At 44.0% G+C, this 18,312-nt stretch overlaps 1 protein-coding gene across 1 annotated transcript in view; it reads left to right on the top strand.

The window, feature by feature from the left end:
- The first annotated feature begins 7,543 nt into the window (after positions 1 to 7,543).
- The window catches only part of CDKL1 (cyclin dependent kinase like 1), a 54,284-nt gene continuing 43,515 nt past the window's right edge, over positions 7,544 to 18,312 (top strand). Inside the window, exons 1-2 of the mRNA XM_059182043.1 lie at positions 7,544 to 7,655; positions 8,186 to 8,470. Of these exons, the coding sequence (XP_059038026.1) occupies positions 8,300 to 8,470 (171 nt within the window). The 5' untranslated portion in view covers positions 7,544 to 7,655; positions 8,186 to 8,299. The remainder of the gene's footprint in view (positions 7,656 to 8,185; positions 8,471 to 18,312) is intronic.

Below are 18,312 nucleotides of genomic sequence, written 5' to 3'. Positions count from 1 at the left end.
ATGAATATTTCTGTTTCAATACTGGGTTTTCTTAAGGTGGATTTCTATTTCTTTTGCCAGGGAATTGGAGTTCCTAATTTGAAGCTACAGTGGGGTGTGGCAGGTGGAAAGAATAGAAATCAGAATTGGGACCCAGGTTCTTAGCCTGTTGGCTGCCCAGAGCAAAAAAAAAAAAATTTTTTTTTTTTACTCTGAATGCCTCACATACATTTTTTAAGGATTTTATTGATTTATTTGTCAGAAAGAGAGACACCAAGAGCAGGAACACAAGTAAGGGGAGTGGAAGAGGGAGAAGCAGGCTTCCCACCGAGCAGAGAACCCGACACGGGGCTGGATCCCAGGACCAGAGGCAAAGGCAGACACTTAACAACTGAGCCATTCAGGTGCCTCTCATTACACATTTTCTGGGTCTGTTTCCTCAAATGCCAGGTGTGCCTTCTCGTCTTCCCAGACCTATTAGAAGTATTTTGAAAAGGCCTCCATGTTCTCCTATCTAGTTTCCTTCTTGTTTTAAGTGGGTTGGGAAGGAAAATCATTTCATGGGCACACACAGAAAATAGTTAATAACTATCACTTAGGAACACTTACGTTTTAGGATCAATAACCATATGATCTCCAATCTTTATAATAATCATACATGGTTGGATATATTAACTGGCTGGAATTATTAACGGCCCCATTTTATAATAGAAGTTGAGTGTGGGGAGGCAGGAGCCCTGGCCATGCACACTGACATGGTGTTTGATGTCAGGGAAAGTCACTTCCTGGTCCCCTGTGCCCAGCATGGTGGCTGACGTGCACCAGCTCTCAGGAAAAGCCTGCTTTCCAAACAGCTGTGTTTGTGTCACAGCTTTAAGCTGGAGTTCAGAAAGTTATTAATATGCTTTCCTATTTCTTTAGTCATAAATTTACCTCTGGAAAATTTAACCTTTTTTCTGGCATATAAGGACTCAAAATCATAAAGCACAGAAATGTGCATAGATTGCCTTATTTAAGATAAGTATGGTGGGCACTCAACTGTTCAAGGTGTCAAAGAGATGTCCACTTTGAGGTTTTGAAACTCTGTTTCCTGATGAAGTATCATGTATACACTGACTCATCCACTGGTAGCTCAGAGCCAGCCACAGAACTACCCCAAGGTTTTAATGTTAATATTGCTGAGCTCTTAAGGCATTTGGGTCCAAGGGTGAAAGTACTGGGTCCTTGCTTTAAAATCTGGAAATGCAAAAAAGGGACTGGGGTTGTTGAAGGAAGATTCAGAAACAAAGAAGACTTCTAGAAGAGGAGGTGCTTTAAAAGGATGGCTTGCCATATGTAAAATGCAATAAGTATTTACTTTATTTTTTTTAGAGAGAAAGTACATGCACGAGTGGGGGTGAAGAGGAGGAGGGGGAAAGGGAGAGAGAGAATCTCAAGCAGGCTCCATGCTCAACACGGAGCCCAGACACAGGACTGGATCTTATGACCCTGAGATCATGACCTGAGCCGAAATCAAGAGTCAGACCCTTGACCCATTGAGCCACCCAGGTGCCCCTGCAGTAAGTATTTAAAGGGAAAAACACACAAAAAAATAACTAAGGTTATATTAATTGGGGATGAAAATACTTATTTCACTATTGGCTGGGCTCACATGTAAAGTCCAGGATGAGAGCCCTTATTTAATTTACAGTTATTTTCCCATACTTACATTAATTCACCAGTCTTGGGATAAGGGGAACGGTTAGTTACATGCCTGGTTCTGGAACGTTTGGCAGTGATCTGTCACTTCAGGTTGTTCACAGATGGTCTTTATTATTGCCATTCCCTGTAATGCAGTCAAAGCACGGGCTCTGCAAATCGGGGGGCCCGGGTTTAAAACCTGCCTTTGGACCGCCCTGGATACCCCCAAACAACCCTGGAAGGCTTGTTTCCTTGGACCAACTTCTCCGAACCTCAGGTTCTTCTTACATAAAATGGGGCCTTTAATAACTCCAACCAGTTCATCTATCCAACCATGTAGGATTATTATAAAGCTTGGAGATAGTGTGGTTCCAGAGCTTGAAAAGTGAGTGTCCCTAAGTGGTAGTTATTTATTTTCTGTGTGTGCCCACGAAATGATTTCCTTTCCAAATCCACTTAAAGGAAGGAAGGGAGGGAGGGAGAAAAAGCTTCCAGCATTGCCCTGTGTTCAGTACTTGGAGGAGATGTCGGTGCCCAGCCTTGGGGAGGTTAGTTCTCCTGAGTGTCAGAGTTGCACACAGAGGGAGTCACTGGACTCCTGTGAGAAGGAAGCATAATGACAAGTCTCATCTTCCCGGGGGGCTCTAAAAAAAGAAGGCGCTACACTGTGCATTGGGGTCAACTCCTCGTGCCCTATATTTTCATTCAAAAATCCTGACAACTGGGGCACCTGGGTAGCTCAGTCAGTTAGGTGTCTGTCTTCTGCAGGGGTCATGATCATGGGGTCCTGGGATCGAGCCCCACATCAGGGCTCTATGCTCGGCGGCATGTCTGCTTCTGCCTCTGCCCCTCTCCCTGCTTGTTTTCTCTGGCTCATTCTCTCTCTCAAATTTAAAAAAACAACAATAACAACAACAAAAACAACCTTTATTTTAAAAAGTTCTGACAACCACCCCTACATGTTAGGTAGTTTCAGCAAAACAGGAGCAAAGGTTCTGGACTCACTGCTTATGTTCCCACCCCCACTTTGCAACTCGCTAGCTCTGTGTTCTTAGACAAAGGACTTAGCCATTCTATAACTCACCTTCCTCGTGAAACCTCGCGATAATATTGGTGCCCATCTCCCAGGGTTGTTGTGAGGCTCACGTATGAAATATTCCGAACATAATGCCTGCCAGGAAGAAAACACTAGTTAAACAGTTGTTGCTATCGTTGTTTCGGCAATAGTAATTATCTTGCACAATATTAAACACTAGGAAGAAGCTAGAAATGTTAGTCCTCTGACTCCACATGCCAGGCTCTTTTCTCTTTTACCATGTGTTACGCTACGGAATGTTTATTTGCCTTCTTCAGGGATTAAAATACCTCTGTGCTGTTTGTGTGACCCCGGGGACACTGAAGGAGTCTCTCTGATTATGCAGTTACAAATGAAAGATCACCTTAAGGAGAAAAAGATAATGTCTCACTGTTCTTTGCTCTTGCTTGAGAAGAAGAGCCCACATGTTGGACCCATGTCTCAGTTACCAAGAACTCCACTTGCCAGGAGTTCTATTTCTCTGGTATTAAAACAAATTTCAGGGTGCCTGGGTGGCTCAGTGGGTTGAGCCTCTGCTTTCAGCCCAGGTCATGATCTCAGGGTCCTGGAATCGAGTCCTGTATCGGCCTCTCTGCTCGACAGGGAGCCTGCTTCCTCCATTCTCTCTCTCTGCCTACTTGTGATCTCTGTCAAATAAATAAATAAAAATCTTTAAAGATCTCTGTCAAATAAATAAATAAAAATCTTAGGAAAAAAACACAACAACACAAAGTTCAGTCCTGCCAACCAAGAGCACTGCTGGTGATTTGAGGGCATTGCCTGTTAGAGAGGCCACAGTATCCTCTCTGTTTGGTGGTAAATGGTGACATCAACTGTTTGTCTCCCTTTCAAAGTTACCCTCTAATATTTCGCTCCAGCCTCCTCCAAACAAAACAACTGGTGCAGCTGCCAGTCACACTGGCTTTCTGGTTCACTGCCTACTTAGGCGTAAAAAAATGGCGTCCTTGCTCCCTTATTTTAACTACTGCTGGGCTTGGCAGAGTTCCAGGAACTTGGGTACTAAAGCTTGCAGAGTCTATAAAGTTAATTTTCCAGACTCACTGCAGCCTGGTATGAACTTCAGACAAAGCAGCACTGGAGGAAATCACACTGACTTTCCCATACCACTTAAAAATAATTTTTTTTAACTTGTCAAAAAGAAACATTCATCAGCATAGACTATATAGGCTGGGCCATAAAACAAATCTTAATACACTGCAAAGAATTTAAATCATACAAAGAGAGTTCTCTGAAAAGAATGCAATTCTGATTCTAGACATCAGTAATAAAAAGATATCTAAAAGTCCCCAAGTAGTTGGAAATTAAATGACACACTATGGGCCAAACTGGAAGTCACAAGATAAGTTGGAAAATACTTTGAGCTGAATGGAAATAAAAATACAACATATTAAGGTTTCTGGGATGTGTTTTAAAGTATTGCCTAGAGGGTCCCCTGGGTGGTTCAGTTAGTTAAATGTCTGCCTTCGGCTCAGGTCATGATCCTAGGGTCCTGGGATCAACCCCTGCATTGGGCTCCCTGCTCAGAGGGGAGCCTGCTTCTCCCTCTCCGACTTCCCCTGCTTGTGTTCCCTTTCTCGCTATCTCTCTCTCTGTCAAAAAAATAAATAAAGTATTAATAAATAAATTAGAGCTTAGAGGAAAATGTATGGCATCAAAGGCTTATAAACAAGAAATATGTAAAATTAATGATCTAAGTTTCCATCTTAAAAAAAAAAAAAACTAGAGAAAGCAGCTAAAAGCAAGGCAAGCAGAAAGAAAAAAAATAAAGAGATGAAATCAATGAAATTGAAAAACAGAAAAATCAGAAAATCAACTAAACCAAAAGCTGCTTTTTTTAAAAGATCAATGAAATTGGTAAGACTTAGCCAAACTGATCAAGAAAAAGAGGGGGAAAAATTTACTGACCTCAAGAATGATAAGAGAGAACACCATTATATATCCTATAGATATTAAAAGGATAATAAAGTGATAGTATCATATATGAACAACATTAAAAAGATGATGGTGTAATATTATGATATATGAACAACTTTATAGCTGTAAACTCCAATATCTAGACAAAATAGACAAATTCCTTGAAGATACATGCTATCAAGACTCACTCAAGAAGAAATAGATATGCTGAATAGCCCTATATTTTATTAAAGAAATAGAACTTGTATTTTAAAACATTTCAGTAAAGAAAACTCCATATTCAGATGGCTTTATTGGAAAATTCTAACAAACGCTTAAGGAATGAATAATACCAATTTGATGTTAACTTCTCCAGAAAACAGAAGAGAAGGAAACACTTCCCCACTCATTTTATGAGATCAGTATTATCCTGACACCAAAACTAGACAAAGACATTAAGGAAAACCATACATCAATATCTCTGAAAAATATTAATGCAAAAATCCTCAATAAAATGTGACTAATTGACTCCAGCAACATATCGAAATAATAGAACACTATAACCAAGTTGGGATTATCCCAGGAATGCAAGCTTTAACATTTTTATTTATTTATTTGCAAAGATTTTATTTATTTATTTGACACACTCAGAGAGAGTGCGCACAAACAGAGGGAGGGACAAGCAGAGGAAGAAGCAGGCTCTCTGCTGAGCAAAGAGCCAGACATGGGGAATCCAGGACCCTGGGATCATGACCTGAGCTGAAAGCAGACACTTAAAGGACTGAGCCACCTGCCCCTGTTTTGTTTTGTTTTTGATATTTTATTTATTTATTTGACAGAGAGAGAGAGAGAGAACATGAGAAGGGAGAGGGGCAGAGGGAGAGAGAGAAGCAGACTCCCTGCTGAGCAATGAGACCAACTCAGTCTTACAGCCTCCGAGATCATGACCTGAGCCAAAATCAGACACTTAACTGAATGAGCCACCCAGGTGCCCCTCAACATTTTAAAATCTATGAATGCAATTCACTGTATCAACAGACTAAATAAGAAAAATCATGCTCGGGTACTTACCTCCTAAGATCAGTCACAGAAATGTCTGCTCTCACCATTCCTGTTTGATGTCACATGGGAGGACCTATCAAGTGCAGGATGGCAAGAAAAAGAAAAGGTATACCAGTTTGGAAGAACTAAACCTATCCATGTTTGCTGGTGACGTGACTGCCTACATAGAAAATCCCAAGGAATTTACAAAAAGCTAGAACTTGTGAGAAAACATCCAGAAGGTAAATAAGCATACGAAAAACTGCTCAGCATTAGTTATTAGGAAAATGCAAATTAAAACCACAAGAGACAATTACCTACCTATTAGAATGGCTAAAACCAAAAGACATGAATAGGAGTGTTGGCAAAGATGCAGAGTAATTGGAACATTGCTGGCAGAAACGTAAAATGGCATAGTCACTTTGGAAAACAATTTGGCAATTACTTACAATAACATGTACTTATCCTGTGACCCAGCAGTACTCCTCCTAAGTATTATTTTCCCAAGAGAAAGGAAAACATATGTTCACACAAAAGACCATGCATGAATGTTTATAGTGGCTTGATTTATAATCACCAAGACTAGAAACAACTCAAATGTTCTTCAGCTGGAAATACATAAACAAAGTCTGGTTTATCCATATAATGGAATACCACTCAGCAATAAAAAAGAACGAACTATGGACATACACAACTAAATGGGTGAATCTAAAATGCATGTTAAGTAAAAGAAGTTTAGTTAGTCTCAAGTTTATATGACATCTTGGAAAAGGCAAAGCTATTGAGACAGAAAACACACCAGTGGTTGCCATTTGCAAACAATTTCTAGGAGGTTCACAGACCACCTGTACCTCATCCCTGGACCCCCATCTATGTGCTACTCCCTGGTCCGGGAAGCCACCCATTCCTCTCTCCCCAGCTCCTTCCTGAACCCTATCCAGATTTACCTTCAGTGGCATGCTGCTTGGTGCGGGATTGGTCCCCGTTTTATAGACGGTCCCCGTTTACAGACGGTATGACATTTTTCTCTCCTCAGGTATCACTTCCAGGGCAAACACCCAGCTCAGTTCTGGGCGTATGGAATGCACTAGATGATGAAGTACTGACTGAGGCAGTCTGCCTAGTAGCAAACTATTTCATTCTTTCCCCAAGTCCATGAACTTCCCACGATTGTGCTCAGACTTGATAAACAGGAGCCATCTGGGAGAAGGATGGGAATATGGAACCTAAAACAGGGACACCCGGTTGGCTTGGTCGGTAGAGCATAGGACACTTCACCTCAGGGTCCCGAGTTTCAGTCCCACCTTTGACCTGGGGATTACTTAAAACAAAAATACCTAAACCAAGCTGGGCTCTGTCCATCTGCGTCTGCCACATCAGAAAGGCCAGCTGCATAGAATTCGATGATGACAGACCCCCAGGCTAATGGAGGGAAGCGCTGACTTTAACCAGTTTCAGTCTTCGTACCTCCTACTCCCTCTCCCCCGCCCCCTGTCTTTCATTCATTCATCACTGGTTGGCGGGATGCTACAGTACTGATCGGGGCAGACACAAAAGCTGTCCTCAAGGCGTTTGTAACCCAGCAAAGCGTACGGGGGAAGTAATCTGTTCTCAGACCGTGCGGGACCGGCCCTGCCCGTGAAGTTCAGACCACATGGGGGGTGTCGGGAGGGGTGCTCCCGGCGCAGGCGTCTTCCAGCCGACTCCGCTCGAGCTGCGTTTTTTACGACCTGCTGGAGTCCGCAGTCCTGCAAGTCTCCTCCACCCGCCGGAGAGACGCGCGGGTGCCGGGCACCCACGGCCGCCCACCAGGGCCCTTCCCCGCCGCCGGGGCGCGGCGGCCCCGCCCAGGCCAGCCGGGGGCGGGGGCCCGTTCCCATAGGGATTGCAGCCCGGGCGGCGGCGGGTACAGCCGCGAGAGAGACGGCGAGGCGGGAGCAGGGCCAGGCCCGGTAGCCGCGGCGCCGTGAGTCCCGGGCGGGGAAGGCGCGCGGGCCAGGACGGCGGGTCTGGGCGCCACGTGGTGCGGCTCGAGGCTGCGCAGCGCGGGCCGGGTTGGGGGGAGGGCGCCGGGGGGGGCGGGGCCCCGCGGCGGGGGGAGGGGGCGGCTGGACGGCACATCCCTGCCCCCCCCTCCTCCCCGGCGAGGCCCACCCGGGAGGCGTCAGGCTCCCGCACATGGGGTTTCGGCTAGTGTCACCGTGCCCGAGGGAAATGAGACCCGAAATGAGAACCGGGGAAGCCCTGAGCCGGCTCATGTGTCTTAGATCGGATGAACTAGAACATTAAACAAGATAGATTATCTTACAGCTCGGTTCGTTTTAGGATGACGGGTTGCATTTTAACTCGCAGGATGTATACCCGGCGCTTAGAATTGGGTTACCGAGGGCACCGAGCTCTAGACTGTCATCCCGGATCTCGTTGCCCTTGCTGAGGGGCGAGCTTTAAGGACATGGGTCGATTCCTAACTGGTTAACAAGTGCCCTTCTGTTCCAGGTGGTTGACGAAGAGCCATCGTTGAGTGGGGCTCTAGTTCAGTCTGTTCGAGCCAGTAGTCTATGTGTGACATTTTCAAACTATGTGAAGATCCGTTTTAAGATTTATTCCTTTATGATGGAGAAGTATGAAAAAATTGGGAAAATTGGCGAAGGATCCTATGGAGTTGTTTTCAAATGCAGAAACAGGGACACGGGTCAGATTGTAGCCATCAAGAGATTTCTGGAATCAGAAGATGACCCTGTCATAAAGAAAATCGCCCTTCGAGAAATCCGCATGCTCAAGGTAAACGGATTCTTTAAAATGAATTTTCAGGGTCCAAAAATTAAAGGGAGTCGTGTTATGTTTAATAAATGTGTTAAGAGGCAGTAACATCTCCTTCCTCCAAGGACATTTGTCCTCAGGGACACAAGTGGGACGTCTATGTACAAGTTGCCAGTTACTTGGGTGGGGGGACACCTGTGCAGGGAAAGGGGGAGATTCACTTTTGGAGATGCTGTGGGTGTTTCATTTTTCTTCCTCTCCCCCATGTCCACTCTAGACCTGGTTCTTCAAGAGCCATCAACTTCAGTTTGCTGGCATTCATGAGTTGTAAACTTCCAGGCCATGTTCTGCTGACATTCTCAGCCCATTAAGAGAATTAATCATTCACCTGTTCTCAAACTGCTAGGAAGCTAGCTGACAGGTTTTCTTTACACCTCACATGTATCTGCTGCTGAACATCATAATGTCCTTTCTCTAGAAAAAAGATTCTTCTTAAAGAAGTGAAATGATCGGGGTCAGTGGGTTAAAGCCTCTGCCTTCGGCTCAGGTCAGGACCCCAGGGTGGGTCGAGCCCCACATAGGGCTCTCTGCTTGGTGGTGAGCCTGTTTCCTCCTCTCTCCTCTCTCTCTGCCTGCCTTTCTGCCTGCTTGTGATCTCTGTCAAATAAATAAATAAAATCTTTAAAAAAAAAAAAGAAGTGAAATGATCACTTTTAAAATGTTTGTTAACCGTAGAAGACGGTGAAATCAGAGCGGTAGAAAAGGGTGTTTGTTACATGCTGAGAGTAGTATGTAACTATAGTAGAAAAAGGCTGCTTTTCTGAATTTCTGTGGGATGAAACCCAAATCCCAACATAGAGTGCGGCATGTAATGAGCACAGTGGGGTTAACTTGGTTTCATATAGTTAGGGCCTTAGTGTTTGGACTTGTGTAACCAACTCTGTGACAAGGAATGAGCTACCAAGTGGGAAGTGAGAGGAACATCCAGGGGATTTTCTCTTATCCCTTTCTTTCTATTTTCTCCAAGCCTCTCTACACATCTCTCTTCCCCATGGCTTGAATGTGTGGTGTTATCTCTGGATAAGGAAACTGAATGTGAATTAGCAGGCTTTGGGTAAATTTAAATGGAGGGATCATAGGAAACCTCTCTCTTTCCGTTTGGGGTGTTCTTTACCAGCAAGATCTTATCTGCTCTGAGAAGACACTTCCAAGGTTCCCAAAATCCACACCCCAAGAGGGCCTCCCTGGGAAGGGGTAAGACCAGCGGTATTTGCCCATCCCATGGCCTGGGGACCCTATGGGGACAGGTTCTCCCCCTTTCTTTTGGGCTGATGGGTGTTTTCCACTTTCTCAGGTTCTCCCTAGAGGAGAAGGTGATAACTGAGTTTCGAAGGACTCTTTTACTCCAAAGAAAAGACAATCTGTTTCTGGTGGAGACATAGTCTTTCTAATTCCGAAGATCACCTGTGAATGCACAATACTGGGTTTCCAAATGTAGCTCCCTGTGTTAACTGAGTTCCTCCAGGATGGGGACCTCTGTTTTTCTGTACAAATTACTAAGTGCTTAGTAGGCCTCCAGCACATGTTACTGTAAATTGAAAAAAAAAAAAAAAGGTTAACAAAATAAACTCTTAGCAAGAGTGGTTGTTGCCAATAAATTAGGAAGTCAGATGTGTTCTCTTAAATAACCGAATATTGATGCTACCTGAGGGAAAGGGTTGTGTGTACAGGAACCTGATTTTGAAGCACAGAGCACCCCATTCTTCAAATCAAGTGCACAGATGTAGACCCTCCCGATCTATATGAGGTGAAGGGACTAGATTATGGATAGAGTCCATTCTTCAAAGCCCTAACTTTTCAGCATTCTGTGATATCCCCAACACAAAACAGGTACTTAAATATTTGCTGAAATGGTGAATTGGAAATTTCTTGAATGAAGTCACATTTTCTCCATTTAATTATTCAGTAAATATGCGTAGAGCCTCCTTGTGCCTAAAACAATTTTTTTTTGTTTTTTTGGGGGGGGGTTAGTTTATTAGAGAGAGAGGAAGATAGAACACTCGAGCCGGGGGTGGGGTGGGGTGAGGGGGTAGGGACAGAGGGAGAGAGAGAATGTCAAGCACACTCCCCTGCTGAGTGTGGAGTCTGACCCAGAACTCAGTGGTAGGATGCTAAGGTCAGGACCTGAGCTGAAACTCAGGGTCAGACCCTAAACCAACTGGGCTACCCAGGTGCCCCTAAAACAATGTTTATATGAAATGGTACACGCTGTGTTTCAGATGCTTAACCATGGATGGGAACCAAGATAAATTTCCCCTTGGCTCTCATTCCTGATCAACTGGGTTCCTAATAAGCAGGGTCTGTGTCATTTACCTTGTGTCTCCAGGCCTGGCAAGAATCCTCTAAATAACGTGTTTAGAGGCATGTTTGAACTAGACTTTGAAGTGTTTAGGGAGGCATAAAATGAGAAATAAGGCATTCAGGACAGAGAGTCTCTCCTAAGAAAAGGTGCATACGTAGAAAGCAGTATATGGAGGGAACACAGGTTATAACCCTAAAATTTTAGCCAGGATTGCCTGCTGGGTGCTACCAGGCCAGGAGGAGAAGGAAAGGAAAGAAAGCCAGGGCTCAGTAGAAGGAGGTGGGAGGAATTTCCTGGAGTAGAGGTCTATTTTGCACAAAGCTAAACCTTGGTACCAGGTGGCCTTTTGGGTCTGGAGGTTGACTCCAGGGGACATACTATAGTCCCCCAAACAGGAAAAAACTGGTGACATCTAAGCAAGTGTTTTAGGGCCTGTGCCAAAACTGTGAGCCAAGCACAGCTCTGTGCGCCCAAGGGAAGTTTGCAGCTCAGTGAGTTTGAGTTCCTAATACTTTCCTTGCACACCTCTTGCAGAGCTATGCTTTTAATGACCCCTGCTGAGGTTAGGAACCAGGAACTAGGAGGATTGAAGGTGAAGATTGCCTCAATAACCTTAGCCAGAGAGGTGAGGACTGGCAAGGGCTGAGCCCCGGCTGCTCCTATTATGATAAGGCAAGCAAGACACATAGATGAAGATCAGGTGTAGAAGGATTTGAATGTCTGGCCAAGGAGTTTGGCTTTCTCCTGAAAAGAAAGAAGCCAGCCAAGGTTTTTTGTTTGGTTGGTTTTTTTTTCTTTTTTTTTTTAAGATTTTATATATTAATTTGACAGACAGAGATCACAAGTAGGCAGAGAGGCAGGCAGAGAGAGGGAGGAGGAAGCAGGCTCTCCAAGGGTCAGAGAGCCCGATGTGGGGCTCGATCCCAGGACCCTGGGATCATGACCTGAGCAAAAGGCAGAGGTTTAAACCACAGAGCCACCCAGGCACCCCATGACTGCCTCTCTGCCTACTTGTGATCTGTCAAATAAATAAATAGAATCTTTAAAAAAAAAAAATTCCAGTCATTTCCTCTGAAGCGGATAAGATTGTGGGAACAAATATTCTAGCAGTCAATTGCATAATTTTCAGGGTAGCATACCTACAATGTTTCCCATTCTCAGTGTGGGAGCATACATGAGGCTGTAACCATCCATTGGTAAGCGCTTTTGAGGATGATAATTATTATCAAGAAACCAGTTTTGCTAATAGTTTTAGAAAACATTTTTTTCTGAAAATTTGAAACTTTTCAAATAACATGATTTTGTGCCATTTTGGAAAAAAAAGTGTGGTATTTTTATGAGACAGGTTTAGTGTTTGTACTAATAAACTGCCTTTTTAAAAGATTTATTTATTTATTTTTAGAGAGAGTGTCGGGGGCAGGGGGAGAGGGAGAGAATCCCAAGCAAACTCCACACTAAGCATGGAGCCCGAAACTGAGCTCGATCCCAGGACCCTGAGATCACCACCTGAGCCCAAACCAAAAGTCAGATGCTCAACTGATGTGCCACCCAGGTTCCCCTAGTAAACTGCTCTTTAAACAAAATGTAATTCACTGTTCAAGAGGTCCTATTGCACTTGCCCTTTTAATGTTTAATTCTGAATTTGGTTTTTCCCAGTTACACAGTTAGGCTTTTAAAAATATAAGCATTTGCAATAAGTATCAACAGTCAGCTCATACTCTAACGACATACTCTAAATTAAGTATCATTTAGCGACAGTAATAAAATTATACTGTAATACTGAGCTCAAAGCAATTGTCCTGTCCTTTCTCAAACTTACTTTCCAATGTGGGAAAACAGAAAGAATTCAGTATTTTCAGTCATCATTTTTGCTGAGACACCTGCGCATCAGTGTGCTGGCATGTGTTCATCTGAGTTTATAGAACTCCTGTATGTAGCAGGCACTGTTCTGGGAGAGACTCATAGTAGACAAATAATTTATGTCAAGTGGTGAAATATAAAGCAGGATAAAGGGGTAAAGAAATGATGAAGAGCCTTGCTTTTTTCATAGAGCAGGGTCAGGAAAAGCCTTTCTGATGAATGACATTTGAAGAGATACCAGCAGCAAGTGAGAAGAGATGAGTGATGCTGGCATTCCAAGCAGAGGGAATAGTGAGTACAAAGGCCACAGGCAAGACTCAGTGTTGTTTTCAGGCATGTTATGGTGTGTTCTAGGAGGAGCAAAGAGAACAGGACATCTACAGCACAGTAAGCAAGGGCAAGGGTCAGAGGAGATGATGTTAGAGGGATGAGAGGTCAGACACAAGGGCCTTCTGGGCCTCAGCAGGAACCATGGCTTTTACTGTGAGTGAGATGGGAACCAACAGAAGATTTGGAGCAGAGGGGTGCCTTGGCATGACATACATTCTTAGAAGGATCCCTCCAGCTGTTTGTTACTCCAGCTCCATGGGCAAGAAGATCGGTTAGAAGACAATTAGAATAACCCAGGGATGAGGTGATGGGGTTTGGGTCAGAGTGGTAACGGTGGAGGTGGTCAGGTATAAGATTTATTCTGAGAGAGTAGTATAGAGGAATCTGATGGTGGGAGGAAGAATCAAGAATGACCCCAGAGTTCAGGACTTGAGTAACTACAAGAACAGGGATCAGATCATTCACTGGGATGGGGAGACCTTGGTACCCATCTGGCGGAAAGGAAATCAAGAATTCTGTTTTGGGGATGCCTGGGTGGCTCAGTTGGTTAAGCAGCTGCCTTCGGCTCAGTTCATGATCCCAGCGTCCTGGGATCGAGTCCCACATCGGGCTCCTTGCTCGGCAGGGAGCCTGCTTCTCCCTCTGCCTCTGCCTGCCTCTGTCTGCCTGTGCTCGCTCACTCTCTCTCCCTCTGTCTCTGGCAAATAAATAAATAAAATCTTAAAAAAAAAAAAAAATCTTTAAAAAAAAAAAAAGAATTCTGTTTTGGTTATGATAAGTTTGAGAAGCATATCTGAGACCATGATGTAGGCATTTAAGTACACAAATCTGGCATTTGGGAGAAAATCCAGATTGGAGAAATAAAATTGGGAGACATCAGCTTAGCAGTGGCATTTAAGGTCACCGAGACTGGGTTGTCCTGGGGAATGGAGAAACCAGTACCAAAGACTGTCCTCCAGCATTTGGATTTGGAGGTCAGTAAGGTGAGGAGGACGCAGGCAAGAAGAAGGAAAAGGGGGTGATCCTGGAGGTAGGAAAATCCCAGGAACAATGTTCTTAAAAGCTTAGAGAAGAAAATATCTCAAGAACGAGAGAATGGTCAGAGTGAGATCTTGCCATTTGCAACAATGTGGATGGAACTAGAAAATATGCTAAGCAAAATCAGCCAGTCCGAGAAAGACAAATACCATATGATTTCACTCATTTAAGAAACAAAACAAATTATCATGCGGGAGAAAAAGCAGCAAACCAAGAAAGACTTTTCTAATTCTAGAGAACAAACTGAGTGTTGCTAGAGGAGAGGTGGGTGAGGGGATGGGTGAAATAGGTCATGGGAATTAAGGAGGACACTTGTTGTGATGAGCACTGGATGTTGTATGGAAGTGTAGAATCACTAAATTATATATCTGAGACTATTATTACACTGTACATTACCTGTAATTCAAATAAAAACTTAAAAAAAAAAGAGTAAGGGGATGGTCAGCAGTGTCAAAGGTCATGATTAGTACAGACTTAGGAGTGGCCATTGACTTTGAAGATGTGAGGGTCATTTGAGATCTTGACAAGGGCTGTTAGGTGCAGTGGTGGGAATGAAAGCTTCGTCAGAGAGGATTCGAGAGAGAGTGAGAAGAGCAGAGAGGAGACGGTGATACTGGCAACTCTTGAGTATTTTGATTGTAGAAGGAAACAGACATGGAAGGATGTGGGATCCAGAGAGAGTTTCTTAGTTGTTTTTAATATAGGAGAAGAAGTAGATTTGTGTGCTAATGGTATCAATCCAGTAGAGAGAAAACTTGGTACTTTTGAAGGGAAAGAATTCCTGGAGCCATGACTTTGAGTTATCAACATGGACCGTGGCCACAAATAGCTATAATAGTGTAATAAAAGACCAATTCATGGACCAGCTAGGAGATAAGGAATTATTTTATTTTATTTGGAATGTTGCTAGGTTCTTCATATACACTCTCCTTAATCTTTATGTAACAGGACCCACAGTTCTCTCCAAGTTGTGGTGCAGAAGAACTTGTTCCGCCTGGGTGTGTAATATTGCCTGATTTGCCTGTGGCCCATGAACCCTAGAGGAAAAATACAACCCCTTTCTATAACTAGGGTTCAAGCATGTAAAGGTATTTTGGATGGGAAGTGGAGCAGATGCAATACAAGCTAGATTACACAGAGAAACAAGATCCCTGCAAGAAAATCCCCTTACATCAGGAAGTCTGGCTTGAAAGGCCAGAGTCATCACAGGGCCTACAGTGGGACGTGAGTTCTGGCTGCTCATAAAGCAGGAGGCTTAACTGAACCCAGCCCAACTCCTGGGGACTATCTGTATGTCCAACAAGAAAAAGGCCATGTGTTTCAAAACAAATGTGACCCGACCAACCCAGAATCATTGTATACCAAATTTATGATGCTGATCCCCTCTCTGCTGAATGAAAATGACAGAACACTTGGAGGAGGAAACAGAGAATGCCAACAGCTGTGGTAGGAAAAATAGATGCTCCCAGAGGAGTCGAGGTAAAGTACCGGACAGCACCACTGTGAGGTACCTAGGCAGACATTCAGCAGCGTGGCAGGTGATGTGGGGGCCTTAGGAATAGATTAGACCAACATCAGTCAAGGCTGAAAGCAGCAACTAGGACACTGTCTATGACAACTTGCTTCCAGAAGACAAGAAAACAAGATACAGGCAAGCAGAAGGAATCACATCTTGCCATTTGGTGACCCAGTAGACTTGGGCAAGGTACAAAGTATCATTATGTAGGGTGCACAAAATATAACAACCTTAGGAAGTGGGTATTGTTATCTCATCTTACATATGGATTCGGATGGTTAATGACCTCTAGTGAATAAACTGGAACGCAGACCCAGTTTTATCTGTCCCCACGACCATACATTGCTGCTCCCACATGTAATCACCCAGTTACACCCAACACCACACTCTGAAGTCTCGGTTACCGTCCTCAGTCTTCGCCCTGCCCTCCTTCCGCCAGGGCCTTAGCTGTGGGACTCATGGCTTCTGTGGACCCTCAGGGGCCAATTTTTACTGGAATAGCAGTTCCTTCCAGCTCTGGTTCTATAACCCTGTAGATTATTTTTATTTTTTAAAAATATTTTATTTATTTATTTGACAGAGATCACAAGTAGGCACAGAGGCAGAGAGAGAGGAGGAAGCAGGCTCCCCGCTGAGCAGAGAGCCCGATGCAGGGCTCAATCCCAGGACCCTGGGATCATGCCCTGAGCCAAAGGCAGAGGCTCTAACCCACTGAGCCACCCAGGCGCCCCCAATGCATGCCCTCTTAATGAGAATGTTATCGCCCCCAAGAGGATGAAAATTGGCTTTTGAGAATGGGTGCAGGGAGTGTGACCTTGAAGCACAGATTACATACATGCATACATATGTTATGTACATACATATATTTCATTGGGAGGTGATCTGGAAAAAATGTATAAAAGGAATCCTTTGGGGATAAATATGAGGAGTGGGGGAGGTAAGAATATTGAGTGTATTTTGTGTGCCAGAAACATGCTTTCATTTGATTTTAATCCATCATGAATACTGATAACCTACAGAATATTCAGAGCGTTCCCTTTATTCCCCCTATCATCTCCTCACTTTCATTAACCTTCCAGTGAGGCCCTGGGGCTTTGTTACTGTGTGGGGACAGGACCCACAGTTAAGAATTGTGGTTTCTGATCCAGCTCAGAGCTGTTGGGTGACCTTGGGCAACTCCAACTCCAGTGCAGCCTGGAACCTGGCCCACCTCCCTTGATTTATGTCTGTGTTTGGCATTGCTATGCTGACTTTTTGCTGAGGGGAGCAAGAGCTCACAGTGGTCAAGCAGCCTTAACGGGTGCAAGGGCAGGAAAGTGAAGGGTCAGAAAAAAAGTCTAGGAGAGAAAGACGAGAAAGATGCATGGTGGGAAGACAGAAAGGTGGGATTTTGTACCACAGAGAGGCATTGAGCGTCAAGCACCTCACGCAGTCTGTCCCAAGAGGTTCACTGCTAGAAAATACCAGACCAGAAATACTGCTGGGCAAGTTAGCAGCCCAGCGATGATAAGGTGCTGTGGCAGGTACAACTGGCAAGGGTCCCTGTACCCAAAGCCTTTATTAAGTACTTAATTCCATGTGCTGCTGTGCCCAGGGCCACATTCCACTGAATGCTAACAGAGCATCATGTAAATGCTCCCTAGCATTAGACTCCGATTAGAGAGTTCATAATTTTTAAGGGCTTCTGCTCCCCTAATATTAGTTGAAGAAATATTTCCCCAGTATTCATTGAATAATATTTCACAGCTCACTAAAAATCTCACTGGAAAATTCTGTGACGTTTTGTAGAATTTAGTCCTGCTGTTGCTAGTGTAGGTGCCATTTCTAGGTCAAGTCCATTATTTCATTGGCTTGTCCAAATGGATTTGTGACATATTTCTAGAAATTGTGACAGCCATGTCTGGCATGCTCAGTTATGGTTTACATGAGATCAGAAAGTCAAATGTGTGTGGGGATCACAGTAGAGACCTAAAGGAGGAAAGTGGGCTGAGTGTGAGATTAGATGGGGAGGTGGGCACGGGGCAGGCTGGAAACTTCGTAGCTTGTCAGATGGGCAGGTGGCCATGGCTCGGCCCACACAATACAAGCCCACGGTGTTAGGTTTTCTGAGTCTTTTTTTAAACAGCCAGAAATCAGAATTTTATGTAAAATCTGGTTTTTTTTTCCTACCACTTTTTGTTTTGACAAAAAAAAAAGAAAGAAAGAAAGAAAACGCAAAAAAAGAAAATATACAGATGTGGAAAGAATAATATAATGAATACCTCCGTACCCTTCACTGGATTCATTAACCAGCTGTGAAAATTCTGCTTCGTTTCCTTTCCATGTCTCTGTCTCTGTCTCTCTCTGTCTCTCACACACACTCACACCCCATACCTTCTCAGCTGAATCATTTCCTTAAGTATGCATCATGAATTTGCTAGAATTCTTCTGTGTAACCACAATATGATTTCCACAGTACGATTTCTCAAGGACTCAATACCGTCATCTAACATACGGGCTGTGCTCAAGTTTCTCATAATGTCCCAGTAACGGTTGTATAACTACAACTACAGCTATGGCCGTAAGCGTAACTACAGCTGTATATCTAAATCCAGGTTCTAACCCTTGACCGCACACTGCAATTCATTGTCATGTCTCTTTAATCTCTTTTAACACCAGCATTTTGAAGCATGCAGGCCAGTTGTTCCTCAGAATGTGCTTCCACACGGACTGTGGTTGTTTCCACTGCAGGCATGAGGATGTGTCCGCCATACTGGT

Source organism: Mustela lutreola, chromosome 7, assembly GCF_030435805.1.
Source record: "Mustela lutreola isolate mMusLut2 chromosome 7, mMusLut2.pri, whole genome shotgun sequence".
In the NCBI taxonomy this organism is placed as follows: domain Eukaryota; kingdom Metazoa; phylum Chordata; class Mammalia; order Carnivora; family Mustelidae; genus Mustela; species Mustela lutreola.
The sequence above is the reverse complement of the archived record's forward strand: the minus strand, read 5'-3'. Positions and strand labels throughout refer to the sequence as shown.